Genomic DNA, 18,589 nt, shown 5'->3' with positions numbered 1-18,589 from the left:
GGAATTACATGACTTATTGCATGCCACTGAACAAGTTGGGAAGCATGTTTTACACTGTGGATTTAATGCCTTGGAGGCTTCTTGTAGGGCTGCGGCCTCTGGCACAGTCATTAGAAGACATGCATGGCTAAAGGAACAAAATTTACCTGAACAAGTAAAGGCTAAATTATTGGATGCTCCTGTTCAGCATAATGTTTTGTTTGGATCTAAAGCTGAAGAGGTGATTAAAAAGATGGAGGATAAGGCGAAATCCATGCAAACAGTTAAAGATTTCTTACAAGTACAGCCTCCTAGATTTAGCAGGAATTGGCCATCAAAAAACTGGTCCTTTCCTTCTTCAGACAGGCCTCAAAGGGGTAGATATAGACTCTCCAGACGGAGGCCTCAAACACAAGCTGCTTATAGACCAAGGCAATGGACTGCTTCTACCCCTAGGGGAGGAGAGGACAGGCCACAGTCTCAAAGGAAACAAACTCAATGACTTCCTCTGTTGGACTGCAGGAACGTCTTGCCTGGAAGCCCCTCTCGGAGGAAAACTCTCTTTTTTACCAAAATTGGACTCAAATAACCCAGGACAAATGGGTTTTGGATGTGATTTTAAGAGGTTACAAATTCCATTTTCATACTTTGCCAAGGCCAAGCGGATGGCCAGACCTTCCAAAACATCACTGGATGGCGGCCTTAAACCAGGTGGAGGCTCTTTTGGCTATGAATGCCATAGAACTGGTACCTCTTTCAGAGATGGGAAAAGGGTTTTACTCAAGGCTCTTTCTAGTCCCAAGAAAGCAAAATTCATGGAGGCCCATTCTGGATCTGTCGGTCTTGAACACCTTTCTAGAGATTCCAAAATTCAAGATGCTTACTCTACAGCAGTTACTTCCAATGCTGTCCAAAGATGCATGGATGGTGACTTTGGATTTAAAGGAGGCATATTTACACACTCCCATCAGGCAGGATCGCAGAAAATACCTCAGGTTCAAGGCCGGATCGAGGCACTTGCGCTGCCCTTTGGATTGTCTACTGCGCCCAGGGTCTTCACCAAATGCCTGGCTCCAGTAGTAGCTTACTGCAGACTCAAGGGAATTCAAATTTACCCTTATCTAGACTATTGTCTAATTCAGGCAGACAGCAAGGATGTCTTACTCCAGCATCTAGACTTTGTACAAAACCTCCTCAAATTCCTGGGATTTTCTGTAAACATAAAAAAGTCAGATTTGACACCATCACAGCAGATAACTTTTCTGGGTGCTCTTCTAAACACTACAACCCAGATGGCATCTCTGACATCCGAAAAACAATTACAGCTGGCATCAACTTTCAAAGCCTTGGCAAATCTAACCCATCTATCTGCAAGGAAATTCCTGCAGGCTTTGGGTTACATGGCCTCCTGCATCCTTCTCGTACCATATGCAAGACTACACATGAGGAAAATACAGTGGTACCGAAAAAGTGTATGGTCTCAGCATTACCACAGTTTGGACATACTGATTCCTGTTCTTCCTTGCCTTCAAAAGGAATTTCTTTGGTGGTCCAGGGCATGTGCTCTAAACAAAGGGAAGCCCTTCCGTCTACCTCCTGCCTCTCAGATTCTAACCACGGATGCCTCGGATTATGCTTGGGGAGCCCATTTTCAGGGAAATTGTCTGCAGGGCCTTTGGACAAAGGATCAGAAGCACCTGCATATCAACCTAAAGGAAATGTTAGCTGTTCAGAAAGCTTTATTTGCCTTCAGGAATCTCATACAACCAGGACAACTACTAATACGGACAGACAACACCACAGTTATGTGGTACATAAACAAGCAAGGGGGATCTCATTCCTACCCCCTTTGCAGTCTAGCCATGGATTTATGGAACACAGCTCTAGCTTGCAATCTGGATCTTCAAGCTCAGTTTCTATCAGGGAAACAAAACTTAGTAACAGACAGTTTGAGCAGAAACCTTTCGGATCCACACGAGTGGATGCTGGACACCAAAATATTCAGGATGATAACAGCAGTATGGAGATGTCCTCACATAGATCTCTTTGCATCCCATCTAAATAATCAGCTGCAGAATTTTTGCACCAGGACATTCCACAAAGAGGCTTGGAAAGTGGATGCCCTGTCATTCAGATGGAGGAACCTCTCGGGATATGACTTTCCGCCTCTACCTCTTTTTCCTCGAGTTTTATTGAAGATAAAACGGGACAAACCCAAGATGATAATCTTGTTGGCTCCGAATTGGCCTCGGCAGTTTTGGTATCCAACTCTAATAAACCTATGCCTGGAACCCCCTTGGATTTTACCTCAGTCTCCGAACCTTCTGTCCCAGCATCAGGGTCAGGATGTTCTTCATTCCACATTGCTGCAGTCCTAACTATTGGGTAGTCCGCTGTCCAGTCGGCCCGAATACCAAAGTATATGGCTGACGTCGGTCAGGGCGCATTAGACTGACGTCAGTACGTCAGGGTACTAATGCGCATGACCGACGTCATATCCTCAGTCTTTTTTGCCGCATGGTCCGATGCAGAAGCAATTTTGCGAGTGCAGGTTGGCGTTCTGAAAGTTTCTGAAGTCAGAGTTTCAGACCGAATCAAAGTTGGCTAAGTACCCGTTAGATTATTTTGGTTTTTCTTGCCTCAGTATTTAACCGGTGTCAGAAAAAGTGAATAACTGTATTTCTTGTGGGAAACAGATACCTCATAGGGATTATCATACTTTGTGTATACCTTGTTTAGGGCCTGAGCACGACGTTGTTGGATGCCGCTCTTGTGCTAGATTTAACAAACGCACTATTAAGAGAAGGTTAGACTGTGCCAGGTTAGTGTTTGGGAAGCGTTGTAATTATAAAATGCCGTCGGATGCTCCGATGCAGGCTTCGGCCAAAAAGCGCAAGGACAAAGCAGCAAAGCCTGGGGAAGAACCGACAGTCCCAGACGTCGGTTCTTTGGAAAACTCAGTGGAGCCGGAGGTTTTGCCAGGTGTTTCTTTGGAGTCTCAGGGAGAGACTTTACTGTTACAGGATGTATCCTCTCAGGAAGTAGGCCATGCTGAGGGGCTTCTCAGGTGGCTGTTCTTCCCTCTCTTCCTAAGGTGGTTAGAGCCTCCCTTCTGTTTCCAAGACTTCTTTGAGAGGCAGGCCAAGTGTAGCTTCAGTGGGGTTTCTCCTAGTGCTTCAGGGTCTTTGCCTAAGAAACATATGCTTAAAATGGCAGAGGATTTGATTACTATGATAAGAGGTTCTATGCCCCCTCCTGATAAGAGGCCTAGGGTGGAACCTGAGTTTGAGAGTTTTGAGCAATGTTCGAGGCTTCTGAGTCTTGACTGAAGACTTGCAGGAGTATCCTCCTTATTCTGATTCTGATGTGGATGATTCTACTCCTTGGCTTCCCCTCCTGAGGATTTTTCATTTTCAGAGACTCTGCATTCCATGAGGGAGCAGTTTAAATGGGAAGGTCAAGATTTCTCTGATTCCAGGAAAAGGCTTACGGAATTCTTGTTTTTACCCCAGCATAGGCCTTTAGCTATACCTCCTGTTCTGAATGTGGTGGAAGATGTTTTTGCAGAGGCTTCCCTGAATCCTGATTCTTTGCCTCCTGCCCCAGTTAAACCGGATAGGTATTATAGGGTGCCTGAAGCTCATAAGTATCTTTTTAAGAGTCCTAGGGCAGACCCGGAAACTGTCTCTCAGGGGCCTAAAGGTGTGAAGGCCTCAGTTGTTAAAAATCCTGTCCCTCCTGATAAAGAGGCAAGGGCTTTGGATAGATGGGGAAAGAAAGTGTATACTTCTTCCACTTTAGCCATGAGGGCGTTGAATTGTCAGTTTCACATGTTAAAATATCAGAATTATCTCCTTTCACAACTGAAGGTGGATGCTCTGGCGGAAGGTATTGAGTGTAAAGAGTTGCAGGATTTAGTTCATGTGTCTGAACAGGTGGGTAAACATTCCTTGCAGTGTGGTTTTGATGCTGTGCAGGCCTCCTCGAGGGTGGCTGCCACTGGTTCTGTTCTTCGTAGGCACGCCTGGTTGAGAGATCAGAATTTAGCTGAGCATGTTAAAACGAGGATTTTGGATGCTCCTTTACAGTCTGATGTGTTGTTTGGTTCACCTGTGGAAGCAGTCTTAAAGAAAATGGAGGACAAGGCTAAGTCTATGCAAACTGTTAAGGATTTTTTGCAGGTGCAGCCTCCGAAGTTTAGTAGAAATTGGCCTTCTAAGAGATGGACTTATCCTGCTTATGATTCCCAGTCTAGGGGTAGGTCTAGACGTGGTAGGGGCAGAGCTCAGGGTTCCTTTAGGCCTAGGACAGGGAGTTCCCCTGCTCAGACTTCTAGTGAGGGCAGGGGTCAGTCCTTTCGTAAGCAGACCCAATGACCTGCCTTCCCAGCTGCCAGTTCATTCTCGCCTGGCAGCACCTTTGGGAGGAAGGCTGTCTCTTTTCAAAGAAAATTGGGATTTAATTACCCAAGACAGATGGGTTCTGGATCTCATTCACCACGGTTACAGGTTTTATTTCCATACCTTGCCTCCTTTCAAAGGCATGCCAGACATTCCTCCTCTACAAAGAACAGAGGCTCACAAGCAAATTTCTCTGTTGCTCCAAATAGGGGCCATTCAGCCAGTTCCTGTACCAGAAAGAGGCCTAGGATTTTATTCTCGCCTGTTCCTAGTACCGAAGAAGGGGAACACGTGGAGACCAATTTTGGATTTATCTATCCTCAACACTTATCTGGACATTCCCAAGTTCAAAATGTTGACGTTACAACAGCTTTTACCTCTGCTGGGCAAAGATCACTGGATGGTAACTTTAGATCTCAAGGAAGCTTACCTTCATGTGCCTATAACACTAACTTGCAGGAAGTATCTGCGTTTTCGAGCTGGAAATTCTCATTATCAGTTCTCTGCATTGCCCTTTGGCTTATCTACTGCCCAGAGTATTCACAAAGGTTCTGGCTCCAGTGATAGCTTACTTCAGACTAAAAGGAATTCAAATCTATCCTTACTTGGACGATTGCCTGATTCTGGCTCAAGAAAAGGAAGATCTTCTACAGCATTTGGAATATGTCATAGCAGTGCTAAGATGCCTAGGGTATTCTGTGAACGAAATAAAGTCCAGTCTAGTACCCTCTCAAGACATGTGCTTTCTGGGTGTGAGACTGAATACAGCAGCCCAGATGGCCTTTTAACCCCGGACAAACAAAAGAATCTTTCCAATTACTTCCATCACCTATCTCTTCAGTCCGGGCTGACTGCAAGGACAGTCCTTCAAGCCTTAGGGTTCATGGCATCTTGTATTCTGGTGCTTCCCAATGCCAAACTGCATATGAGGAAGCTGCAATGGTATCTCAAAATGTATGGACACAGCACTGCCAGGATTTGGACACTGTCATTCAAATAATACCTTGCATTCAAAAGGAATTTTTGTGGTGGGCTCAGGAATGTCACCTAAACAAGGGACTCTCTGTGACCCGGCCAGAGGCGAGTCAGATTCTAACGACAGATGCCTCAGACATTGCTTGGGAGCTCATCTAAATGGAAAGTGGATACAAGACAAGTGGCCTGCCAGACTACAGCATCTACATATCAACATGAAAGAGATGTTAGCAGTCCAGTTTGCATTAATGGCTTTCAAGGAATTACTTCTTCCAGGGCAGGTGTTGATTCTAACAGACAACACAACTGTCATGTGGTACATCAACAAACAAGGGGGAACACATTCTTACCCATTGTGCAGGCAAGCAATGATTTTATGGGAGACTGCGCTCAGCTTGCAACTAACTCTTCAGGCAAGGTTTCTGCCGAGCACAGAACTCCTTAGCAGATGTGTTAAGCAGACAAATCATGGATCCCCACAGTGGAAACTGGATCTTCATGTATTTCAAAATTGACAGTGTCATGGGGAACTCCAGACATAGATCTGTTCGCTTCTCCACTAAACCACCAGCTGCCAAAGTTTTGCACAAAGAGGTTTCATCACACAGCTTGGAAAGTGGATGCTCTTTCTTTCAGTTGGAAAAATCTTCATGTGTATGCGTTTCCACCTCTGCCTCTTCTTCCAAAGGTGCTTCTAAAGGTCAGACAAGACAAGCCAAGGATGATTTTAATAGCTCCAGATTGGCCTCGGCAGCACTGGTACCCATTACTGAGGAGTCTGGTAATGAAGCCTCCATGGCCTTTACCTTTGATTCCACACCTGTTGTCTCAGAGGGACGGTCATCTGCTCAATGTCAAGCTTCACTCTCTTCATCTAACAGCCTGGCATATTCTGTTTTGAAAGACAGCAGGTCTCAACTTCCTCAACAAGTTTTAAATGTGATTATGGAAGCCAGAAGACCTAGTACAAGGAAAGTGTACGCAGAAAAATGGAAGAGATTTTTATTTTGGAGTGCAGCAAACAATTTGGAGATTTCTGAGCCTAATTTGAGTGTGGCTCTTCAATATCTTACTGAGTTATTGGACAAAGGTTTGTCTTTCTCTTCCATTAAGATTCATGCTGCAGCAATTTCAGCTCACTATGATTGTGACCCACCATTGTTTACGCATCCTTTGTTCAAGCAATTTCTTAGAGAGGCAAAGAATATAAGACCCCCACGTAGAGCTCCTACTCCTGCTTGGGATCTCAATTTTGTGTTGGAGAAACTTACTCTACAACCTTTTGAGCCTCTTGCTACTGCTGAATTGAAATACTTGTCATGGAAGACTGCTTTTTTGTTGGCCATTACTTCTGCAAGAAGGGCTTCTGAGTTGCAGGCCCTTATGGCAGTGGAGCCTTTTTTGATTTTTCATAAGGATAGGGTATCTTTACGTACTAATCCTTCCTTTATGCCTAAGGTGGTTTCTAGTGTGGCTTTAAACCAAACTATTCATTTGCCTACTTTTTATGCAGAACCCCAAAATAAAGGGGAAAAGATTTTGCACACTTTAGATGTACACAGGCAATTGCGTTATTATTTGAGCAGGACTAAGGATTTTAGGCAGTCTCAGCAGTTGTTTGTTTCTTTTGCTTTGAGTTCACAGGGCAAGCCTGTGTCAAAACAAACTATTTCTAGGTAGATTGGGTGTTGCATTGCATTTTGTTATTCCCATCATGGCAAGGAGATTCCAGCTGGGATTAGGCCTCATTCCACTAGGGCTACTGCCACTTCAACAGCATTTCTAAGGGGGGTGGCAACTAAGGATATTTTGGAGGCAGCTACTTGGAGTTCAGTGCATACTTTCTCTAAGCATTATCACCTTCCTCTCTACTCTAAGTCTAGGGCTGGTTTTGCCACAGCTATTTTGCAAGGCATGTTGTCAGTTCCTGCTTCCTTATGATTTGCCAGCCTCCCTTACCTCTGCTTTGGGATTCTACCCAATAGTTAGGACTGCAGCAATGTGGAATGAAGAACATAGTACAGTTTTGTACCTACCATAAATGTAGATGTTCGAGGATCCACATTGCTGCAGTCCAATTTACCTCCCTCCTTCCCTCTGTGTTTAGGGGTGGTTGTGTAGGTGAGGTTGTCTTCTGCTAATTTTGTATATATTGTACATATTTTTGGTGCAGGTATGTTTGGAGTTTTTGGGTTTTGGCCTTATCTTTTCAGGGTCTTCTGACATCTGGGGCAAGAAAAGACTGAGGATATGACGTCGGTCATGCGCATTAGTACCCTGACGTACTGACGTCAGTCTAATGCGCCCTGACCGACGCCAGCCATATACTTTGGTATTCGGGCCGACTGGACAGCGGACTACCCAATAGTTAGGACTGCAGCAATGTGGATCCTCGAACATCTACATTTATGGTAGGTACAAAACTGTACTTTCTACACTCATGTCAGAACTCTCAGCCTGGCGGCCTGGTTAATCCAGGACCTTTGATTTCTTCTTTCCTACCCAAGCAGGTTATGGATGTCATTTTAGAAGCCAGACGTCCTAGCACTAGGAAATCTTATGCAGGAAAATGGAAAAGATTTTGTTCCTGGATGCAGGCTCAGGATTCTGATCCTCTTCTTCCTAACATTACTTTAATTCTACTTTACTTGACTGATCTCTTACATAAGGGTCTCTCTTTCTCATCCATTAAGATCCATGCTTCTGCTATTTCTGCTCATTATAATTCAGACCCTCCCATCTTTTCCCACCAGCTCATGAGACAGTTCCTCAGAGGAGCTAAGAACTTAAGACCTCCTAGATCTCCTCCTATTCCTGCTTGGGATCTCAATTATGTTTTGGAAAAACTAACCTTGCCTCCTTTTGAGCCTGCCGCTTCTGCTGACATCAAGTTTTTATCTTGGAAGACAGCTATCCTATTGGCACTAACCTCTGCCAGGAGAGTTTCAGAGTTACAAGCTCTTATGGCGGTGGAACCTTATATTATTTTTCATCAAGACAGGGTATCTTTGAGGACTAATCCGGCTTTCATGCTTAATGGTTTCCAAAGTGGCTTTAAATCAAACTATCCACTTGCCAGCCTTTTTCCCCACTCCACAAAATAAAGGGGAAAGGATCTTACATTCCTTGGATGTACATCGACAGCTACGTTTTTACCTGAACAGAACCAAGGACATCAGAAAATCAGAACAATTGTTTGTTTTTTATGCTTCAAGTTCCCAAGGTAAAGCCAAACCATTTCTAAATGGATTGCTCATGGAATCAGATTTTGTTATTCACACCATGGAAAGCAAATCCCAGGGAGCATACGGACTCATTCCACCAGAGCTGCTGCCACTTCTGCAGCCTTCCTCAGGGAAGTTCCTACCAAGGACATTTTGGAAGCTGCAACTTGGAGTTCAGTGCATACTTTCTCTAAGCACTACAATTTGCCTCTCTACTCCAAGTCTAGGGCAGGCTTTGCCTCTGCAGTCTTGCAGGGCCTTTTAGCCGCCTCCTTCTTTATGACCACCTCCCTTTCTTTCAGCTTTGGGATTCTACCCTACAGTCATGACTGCAACAGTGAAACACGATGAACATAGTACAGTTGTGTACACCTACCATAAATGTAGATGTTGGAGTGTCTTCACTGTTGCAGTCTGGGTTTCCCTCCCTCCTGTCCCCTCTTATTTTTACTTTTGTGTGGTTCCTTTTTTCACCATTCTTCTAAGGTGTATTTGCTAAGGTTTTGGGACCATTTTCATTTTGGGACTCCTGACATCTGGGGCAAGAAAAACTGGAGAAGATGGCGTCGGCTGTCAGCTTTATACTCCTGGCGCTCTGACGTCAGGGAGCAGAATTGAACAGCCGACGCCGGACCCAGACTTTGGGATTCTGGCCGACCGAGGGCTGCCTGCCGGCAGGGGAGAACCCTACAGTCATGACTGCAACAGTGAAGACACTCTAACATCTACATTTATGGTAGGTGTACACAACTGTACTTTCTCATTTCTAATTTACTAAAGTACATTGGTAAGAGAATTTCAGTAGGACCTGATATTATTCCCGCAGCACCAACATCAAGTATTCAAAAAGAACTATGCTTAATTTTGCCTATAGTCTTTAATAAGCTATTCTTGACAAGAATTGTCCCCAGTTCTTTGAAGAAAGACAACATCACATAAATTTTCAAAAAGGGTAATAAATATCAATTTCAAAATTACAGACCAGTTTGTCTGTCATTATTGTTTTAATGCTTTGAAAGATGCTTAATTCAAGTTTTTAAATGATCCTGACAATAACTGATTTCATTGATGCATTGACACATATCAACATGAATTTACTGCAGAGGTCAACTGTTTAGTAACCTAGCTGAATTGTGTGACCAACTCAGCATTGATTTGATTTGATTTGTAGGACTTTCTGTTGGTATTTTTTCTTCTAGCTCTAGTCAAAGCATCTAAGAGTCCATCATTGTTCAGTACATACACCGTTAACATTATATAAATTTATTTCACACTTCATTAACTAGGTTTCTAATAGGCATGCTAACTCCCTCTCTAACTATACAAGAAACTTAATCCAACTACTTACTTCTTCATTGCACCCCAGGGATCAATGTTATGACCCTTTCTCATTGCACCCCAGGAGTCAATGTTATGACCCTTCCACATTGCACCCCAGGGATCAATATTATGACCCTTTCTCATTGCACCCCAGGGTTCAATGTTATGACCCTTTCTCTTCCTTACATTGTTTGCTGTCATACAGATGCCTGCAAGTTAGAATTTGTCACAGTAACTAAGGATGGAATAAATGTCATTAATTGGTTTCTACATGATATTACAAACTGGATAAAAAGGCTTCCTGCACTTTATGGTCAAATTAAATGTCAGGTGATGTAATTTGTCAGATCAACAATAAGACATCCTTTAGTATTTGATGGCTCAGCCCTTGAGGTACTGCGTGGATATAAGGATCTAGGGATTGCAATACGCTAAAAGTATTCATTTAAAAGGCATGAAAATACCAGCACCTTTGACACATACGTTTTGAAATCTGTCTTCTTGAGAGAGGAACATAATTTGACAGCGTTTAATAAAACTTGAGACATCTTTTATAGTATAACAACTCAATTGAGTTTGCACCAGAAGTCGACTTCAAAAACTATAAATCTCTTCAAAGGAATACATGAAACCAATCCCAACTATAAGATTTTCGATGGATATAAAAAATGAAATCTGTTTTCACTTCATTACAGACACAACAGAGCTTTTAAGGATGAATCATTAATAACTTTACTGAATTTAGAATTCTATTCAAACTCGTCCCTCAAAAGTGCAAGGCCATTCAGATTTCTGTTTGCAGTTGAACTAAACATGCTTAAGGAGTAAACAAAGGAGTAAATATTTAACTCAGACTATTCCCAAGAATGGAGTGGATCACCTTATAGTGTGTGAACATCGGAAAACTTGATGGATATTGCAAGAAAACCTGGAGAGATGGTGAAACTTTCAATCCTCATTTTAAGTCATTGCTTCCTATGAAAGTTCAGTCATCGGGGACCCAGTTCCTCGGTATCCTGTAAGAGTATTTTCTTCTTTACAGGAGATTTCCTTTTTTTCATGAAATGACTGTAATTATCAGTGTTTTCAAAAGTCTAATTTCGGATGTCCTCATTCAGACACATACCTAAAACTAAGGCAGCAATGTGGGATCTACAAGATTGCACACTTTTCTAAATAAGCGTAAGGGAATGGTCAGCATTGGATACACAGATTTGAAGTTATTAATGTATGTTTGCAAAAAGCTTTGAAAAGTGAGTTGTTTACCATGTTTTCCTTAATAATTAGAAGTAGCATGTAATACTGTCGTGTTGAAGGGTGTCAGCAAAACATGGGTAATGTGAAGATATTCTGAGATATAAATGTTTTTTGGTAGAGTAGTAGGACTGTTGCAGACAGTGATCATTTCATAAACACTATGTGACTTGTAAGAAAACAAATGTTACCATTTTATGCAAATCATTAAGCCACACAGTGTTGTCACTGACATTTTTCATCTAGCACATGATTTCGTACATTGATATTTTGAAATATTCTGGAGATATATTCATAATTTGAATAGTTTCTGCAATATCACAAAATATCAATATGCTAACCCTCTTGTCATGTGTCATTGGAATGCTCTTGAACAGGTGAACAGTTTTTCTACTGATATCTGTGATCTGTCTTGCATACTTCCAGAGGTATAGCCTTTTGCCATAAAGTTAGCACCTAGTTTCTGCCCTGTCCGAATGACTGCTATTTATTGGCAGTGTGATGTTCTGTATAGCCTTCTATTTTACTGTTAGCTTTCTTAGGATTTCGGTGTTGGGGTCTTTGGGCACCTATACATGTGCATGCCAGTTTTCTGCTTTGGAAGTGTGTATATGTACTATTTATTCTAGTATGTAATTTCAACATAAGGAATCAAATATTAATATTTTGTTATAATGGCAATTTTAGGCCATAAGCTATTTTTAATTTGTTAGTCTTAAAAGTGAGGTTGTGGTAGAATGGATGAGTTGGATGCTCACCCAGGAAAAAAATTAGATTGGTGAGTGGGATGGGTAGTCTTTGGCTTTGGCTGTTGGTATAAAGTCATTGGCTCATCTCTCCAGGCTGGGAGTTGTACACCAGATGTTTTGTTTTGTGACTGGTCCTCAGAGGGGATGAGGACAATAATTTTCAAATCCATACCTCTTTTAGTACAGCACTGATGTCTTTGTAGTACTGGCTTACTAACTAGTTTTTGCTGTAGGTAGAGCATGTTAGTGTGGGAGTGGAACTTGCTATCACCACCTGACTCAGATAATTAAGTAAAATTAACTTGGATGTTAGTTTTTCGTATTAACAGCTGTCATTTTTGAGCTGGATATAGAAGTGCAAGTATTGCCTCATACCAAGTAGTGAAATTGGAAATGGTTGGAGATTAAAACTCTGAAAATTCAAAATGCCTGAACTATGATGTAGTGGAATGTGTAGTTATGTTCTGGATTTTCTGCCAGCACCTAAAGAAAAGTTGAGGAAATATGTGTTTACGATGGTCAGCAGCCCTTCACTGTTCAGGTGCAAAAAGTTTTGTATTGTTTCTGTCATAATAGGTTCCTCTTGTATACCAAACAAAGGTATAAAAGTGTGGTACAAAAACATACCGTTATAGTTTTGTTTGGCATGTAATTGTTTTTCTACTAGTTTATGGAATACAGTTTAGTTAGCTGTTAAAGCAGTTGAAGTATTACTTTGTAGAAAACTACTTGGACCTAAACACATTCAAGACTAGTAAATTTGTAGATTGAAGTGCTACTACAGTATTATTTTCTGTTTTTTAACAAGGTCGACTCTTAACTTATCCCACCAAGCCAGTTAGGTTTGTGGCAGTCAGACCTCAAAACAAAGTGCATCAGGCAGGCTTAACATTACAGAACAAGGAGGTCCCAAAAATCACTGACACTTCAGCCTAAATAAAAAATAAATTCAGAGAAAAAAAATCAAGGGTAAGAAGGGGAGACCTCATAGTATTTCTTAAGGTTTTTCATTCCCTTAAACCACATTGTCAGGTGTGACAAACGTATTTGGTATTTCAGTGCAATTTTGATATTTACAGTTGCTAGAGTTTGTCATCTTTAGAAGGATGGCTTTAGGTTTTGTGAAGAGGTGTTAAACTAGGAGCCTCTCACATTTAAATGTTGATTGTTACATGTAGCAAGGAAAGTAACCATCTAATGATTAAGAGGCTAGGGAAGGCAGACCCGATGGTGCCTTGGAAATGGTTAGATAGCAACTGAAGGTGGTGTCTGGACTCTGAATGATAATATTAAATGGTGCATGCCAACAAGAGATGATTCCATTGAGTTTTCTAAGAGAGAACTATGATGCCATTTTCGGTAAACTTTGGTGGTTGTGCAACACAAGTCAGTGCAATACAGCATTCACTTAGTTCATGTAGATCCTAAGTTATTAATTTTGGAAGACAAAGTGAGGAGAAATTTAAGTCTGTGTGTGATCTTAATAAGTGAAAAAAAGATTTGACTGGAGTTTGTGAAAACCATGACTGTACAATAGACTGGAATGTTATTTTTATTGCTCAAGATAAAATATATTGAGATGAGAAATGCAAGATTTTTGCTTCTGCATAATTTCAGAGGAATTACTTGTTCTGTGAGCTATACGAGAAGCCTACACCCAGCACTATCTGAAAATGGATACAGTAATCGCATAACTGTTGTAGCATGCAGTAACTGTGTAACATTACCAGTTCTTTCCATGAAAAAATGCAGTTCACATTTTCTTTTTTCCTGTCCGAGAACAACCTTGTATGGTGTTGCCACAGAGCAGGTATACTTCTAATAGTGCCTGAATGAAAATCATTATTCAAGCGGTAAGTCGCTGTTGAAGGGAAATACATTTTTTGAGTGTTGTACACATTAAGATAATCATTTCCAGTCATTTCCTGTGGTACTGGTTGAGCTTCAAATCAGCCAAAGTCAAATGAGTTTGCCTCATCCCTGCTTTCATATTTAAAGCACTGTTATCTTCTCAGCCATAACTGGCCTTGCAGTACTTGGGAGTGGATTGTCCAAAAAAAAAAAAAAAGCCTCATAGGCTCTAGACCTCCTATTTGGAGTCCCCAGTAACATGAAACAGATATACGTGGTCTTCCTGTCTGCTTTCTCTGGCCATTTGCGCTGCCTGCATGTTCATTTATAAAATCTACATTCTTCCCCCAATCGGACTTTGCATCAGATTGTAGAAGAGGTTATTTAGACTAGTGTAGAAGAGCCTTCCAGAAAGGAAGCCTTATGTTCTTTATAATACAGTGACACCTAATTCTTGGTCTAGGTATGACCCAGTGCAGCATACCTGCAGTGTGGTCACTTGATCTAGTAGCCATATTATCAGCTTTCTTAGTTTTGATTTTGCCTTCCAGGCAAAACAGTCTGTGTTACAACTGTCCTGCAAGGGGGTTCTCCTAATTTGCTTGTTTCTTGAAGGCCTACATTTTGAGTTCAAGAGCTATAGTGCAAGTTTCCTTACCTTGTAGGATCTCCTTTGACAATGTATTGTTTCATTGGATTGTGTAACTTTCTGGCTATCTCAACAACCAAAATTACAAAAAGATTTTCTAGCTGTGTTGAGAACTTATTTTAATATTAGGTCTCCAGTGGCCCACTTGTAGGTGAATGTTAAGCTAATTGTCCTGAAGGTCCATTTTAAGTCTATACAATAACCCAAGGTCAGAATCTGATTCTGTACTTTGTATCTATTAGGTAAAGACTTTTAACAACTTTGCCAAAGTATTAAATGCTAACTTTGTTCCTCTGTCATAGAAGCAATGAAGTAGTCAATGTATATCTTTCCATTAGGGCTTGTGAATCACAATAGTTTTAAATGTGAAATATAAACTGCTGTACAGCAGCTTATTTTATGATTTTTTTTCTTGTTCTTTTTTAGGTGGTGTTGTCGGTGGGCTTCTTGGTGCATGGATGACAAGTGGACAGTTTCAGCCACTGCCTCAGATTATAATGGAATTACCTGCTGTTCAAAGGCAGAAACTCTGTGATGAAATATTTGCTATTGTCCGACATTTAGACTGGGTAGATGCAGCCCAGCTGATTGCACTAGTGATGGGGAATGCAGCCCTTCAGCAGAGTGTGGCAGCTGCATTAGTTTCATTTGTCTCTCAACAGTTGAAGGCAGAAGTGCAGTATGGAGACTAATTTAGTCTTGACTTTTTGAACTGTCATTCTGTGACTATAGTGTTTGGAACTGTAAAGTGTTCACATTTATGAAGTAATATGTGCTGCAACCAAAACAAAAAAGGTTGCAGAAATTGGTTGCCATATTGGAAAGTAGGTTTAGTACTGATGTTTCAAAGACTTAATTTATACAGGTGAGTGTTTAAAATACCTGCTGTGAGGCTGTGCTGTCACATACCACTTGATGGTTTCCTGCGTTCACTTCACTGCATCTGGAAACTCCAGTCTTACAACATCATAGAGATAAAGTGATGTTTTGCCAGCCATCTGCATTTTGGTACACTTTGTCAGGTAATTTAAATGTGTTTAAAACTTACTGATATTCAAGAATTTATCCCAGCAGTGTGGCTAGCCACCCGGCAGTGTAAACATTGGCTCCAGATGCATGTCACTGTTGAAGTGACAGCCTGATCCCATGTGCAAAAATGGGTGGAAAAAGGTTGTGACCTGATGGATGGATGGATTCAAGAATTTATCCGCAGCACAACAAAAATTTCATTTCTTGTATAGAGAAGGAATAGATTACCATATTATATGCTTTTTGCCCTCCATCAGTCTGCTTAAAAGAAAAAAAAAAATAATTTGCTAAAAGGGAATACAATATCTTTGTGGCAAAGGCATCTGTAGTACTGTGTTGTAAACAGTATGTTGATCAGTGTAGAAAGTGTCCACCCAGTCGTTGTTGCTGGGGCCATGCTTTCTGAGAGCACTTGCATCTAAGAGTAAAGCAAATGTTGTTGTAATCTGGGATTATCATAAAGTCCGAGTATCAGGTGTATGCTGAAAATCAGTGTGTGGCAATGTGGTTCGTAATTCTTGCTATATTACTTCCGATGTGCAGAACTAAGGTACCACAGATATTACCTGGTGGATGGTAGAGGTTTTGCTGAAGGATAGATGTGTGCTATAAGATTTTATCAGCATTTGATCATAATACTACTGTTGTGTATACTATTTTGTCATTTCCTCCACTTTACGACTCTGCTCGTTCAGAAGTCTTTTATTCCTATATTAGTATGCCCTTGGAAATAGCTTATGTAAAGTAAGGGACATTACATTGAAGGGAGTATGGAGCACCCCCCCCCTTTGAAAAACACTTCATTTTGATCATTCTTAAGAGTTCACCTTGCCAAGCTCCATTTTGTCAAAAAAGATACAATGAGCTAAAATAAAAGCATACACAGACTGTAAAGTGAGCTGACGGGGCAAGTAATCAAGTGTGCATCTGTGTGCTTGGGATTCATTATGTGGAGAGCTTGTTTCCCTATCTGTGTTGTTTTTCTAGGGGGTTCATAAGTAAATACCTTGCCTTATATGAGTGAGACAGAAATAGACTTTTTGTTTTTAAATCAACTCATGTTTGGTTGAAGTTAGTATATATATTTCAACAGTATCCTAGGGATCTGGAGGCAAGAAAGTCACTTGTTGCCCCAGAGTTCCTTATTCTTGAAGTTACTGTATTTAGTAATGTGGTGTAGGGAGATTGCTCCATTAAAGTGTGTGTGTGTGTGTGTGTGTGTGTGTGTGTGTGTGTGTGTGTGTGGTATGTGTGATGTGTGTGGTATGTGTGATGTGTGTGGTATGTGTGATGTGTGTGGTGGGTTCAACAATGCATGCCATCAACTTTCAGTTTTGATAATTACCAGTACAGTGTATGATGGCGCAGTATTTAAATTTAGATCCCATTTTCCATTTCCATCAACCTCCTACTTGGTGACTCTTTCATTTTGCCCATATTGTTCTGAATATTTTTTACTATAGCCTGTCATAAGACTTGGCAGAAAGCAAGTTTTATCCAAATTGTAGTGGTTGTTCCCTTTTATTTTATTACAGTTCATCTAATACATTCATTTTTTCATTTAGTTGAAATCTGTAAAACTAGTATGATTTTATATTAATTTACTGCATAACATTATGATCAAGGCTGTTGCCCCACCACCACCAAAAAAAGAATGCATGTATATAGAGCGGGACCAAGGGTTTAAAACTGAAAAAGGTGTTGTGCTTCCTGGCTGTGGAGTAACTGGGAGATGGAATGTAAACAGTCAGGGTGCAGTGGCACAGCCTACTACTTTAGTGTTGCAGGGGCTTTGCTCGCCCTTAGAAGATTGCATATTTTGTTTTAAACGCCTTGTTCTCTGATTTGGTTTTGATATATTGCTCTTTTTAGAAATAGTCTTTCAAGTTCCAAACACTGTAATAGAGACTTCATCATTTTTGTCTGACGTTTTAACATTTGGGAGCTGATGTAGCATATATACTGTGGAGAACATGCAGACAGTATTTTCTCATTGAAAATACTCGGGACTGGATGCTGAGTTATTCTCTCATTACTCTACTTTCAGTTTAAAATCTAAATGAACAAGCTGCAGGAATTCAGTTTTTGATTTATGTTAACATTGGTGCCTCAATCATAAACATCTTGGCTGCTATTTTAATATGTACAAATAATTATCTAGTTGATGAAACTAAAAATAATGGATTATTTCATCTGAAATTTTAGTATTTTCTGTTTTAATCTGAGTTTGGTATTATTAGTAACTTAAATGTTTCATTTTGGTACAGAATTGCTGCCAGCAACACTCTGAACTGTTACATAACACTAACTTTGATTATTTTGGATAACTTGCATATTAATATTTTTATGTAAAATGCCCTCTGATGCTGAAAGTACCTTAAAAGAGCAAGAGAGTTTAAAGATCATTAAAAGTAAATATTACACAAAGTATGTTAAAAGTTTTATATACATCATTTTTTTTTATTACCGGTAGTATTTTTCTTGTTGTCTTGTCTCTGCTGTCATTAATCACCACAGTTTTTTTCCCTTTACTTCACAGTAGTTCTTTCGCTGTCCTGAGTCCTAGAGAGTTTTTTGTGATAGTCAGTTCAAAAGTACTTCAGTAAGGCTGTGTATAATTACAAGATGTTCTTCATCTCACATTGCTGCAGTCCTAACACTTGGGTAGTCCGCTGTCCCAGTCGGCCCGAATACCAAAGTATAAGGTTGACGTCGGTCAAGGCGCATTTGTCTGACATCAGGACGTCAGGGTACAAATGCGCATGACCGACGTCATATCCTCAGTCTTTTTTGCCGCATGGTCCGATGCAGAAGCAGTATTGCGAGTGCAGGTTGGCGTTCTGAAATTTTCTGAAGTCGGAGTTTCAGACCGAATCAAAGTTGGCCAAGTACCCGTTAGAATATTTTGGTTTTTCTTGCCTCAGTATTTAACCGGATGTCAGAAAAAGTGAATAACTGTATTTCTTGTGGGAAACAGATACCTCATAGAGATTACCATACCTTGTGTATACCTTGCTTAGGGCCTGAGCACGACGCTGTTGGCTGTCGCTCTTGTGCTAGATTTAACAAACGCACTATTAAGAGAAGATTAGATTGTGCCAGGTTAGTTTTGGGAAGCGTTGTAATTACAACATGCCGCCGGATGCTCCGGCGCCCGCT

General features: G+C 40.9%; 1 protein-coding gene across 3 annotated transcripts in view; it reads left to right on the top strand.

The window, feature by feature from the left end:
* Positions 1-17,860, top strand: part of CCHR3.PART1H19orf12 (chromosome chr3.part1 C19orf12 homolog) — a 191,809-nt gene extending 173,949 nt beyond the window's left edge. For all 3 annotated transcript variants that reach the window (XM_044067319.1, XM_044067321.1, XM_044067320.1), the window contains one exon: positions 14,828-17,860. In XM_044067319.1, coding sequence (XP_043923254.1) covers positions 14,828-15,093 — 266 coding nt within the window. In that variant the 3' untranslated portion in view covers positions 15,094-17,860. The remainder of the gene's footprint in view (positions 1-14,827) is intronic.
* Positions 17,861-18,589: the final 729 nt, after the last annotated feature.

This window comes from Protopterus annectens, chromosome 3.part1, assembly GCF_019279795.1.
Source record: "Protopterus annectens isolate FY-2018-M chromosome 3.part1, PAN1.0, whole genome shotgun sequence".
NCBI classification, from domain to species: Eukaryota; Metazoa; Chordata; order Ceratodontiformes; family Protopteridae; genus Protopterus; species Protopterus annectens.
Note: the sequence above shows the minus strand (reverse complement) of the source record. Positions and strands in the feature narration are given on the sequence as shown.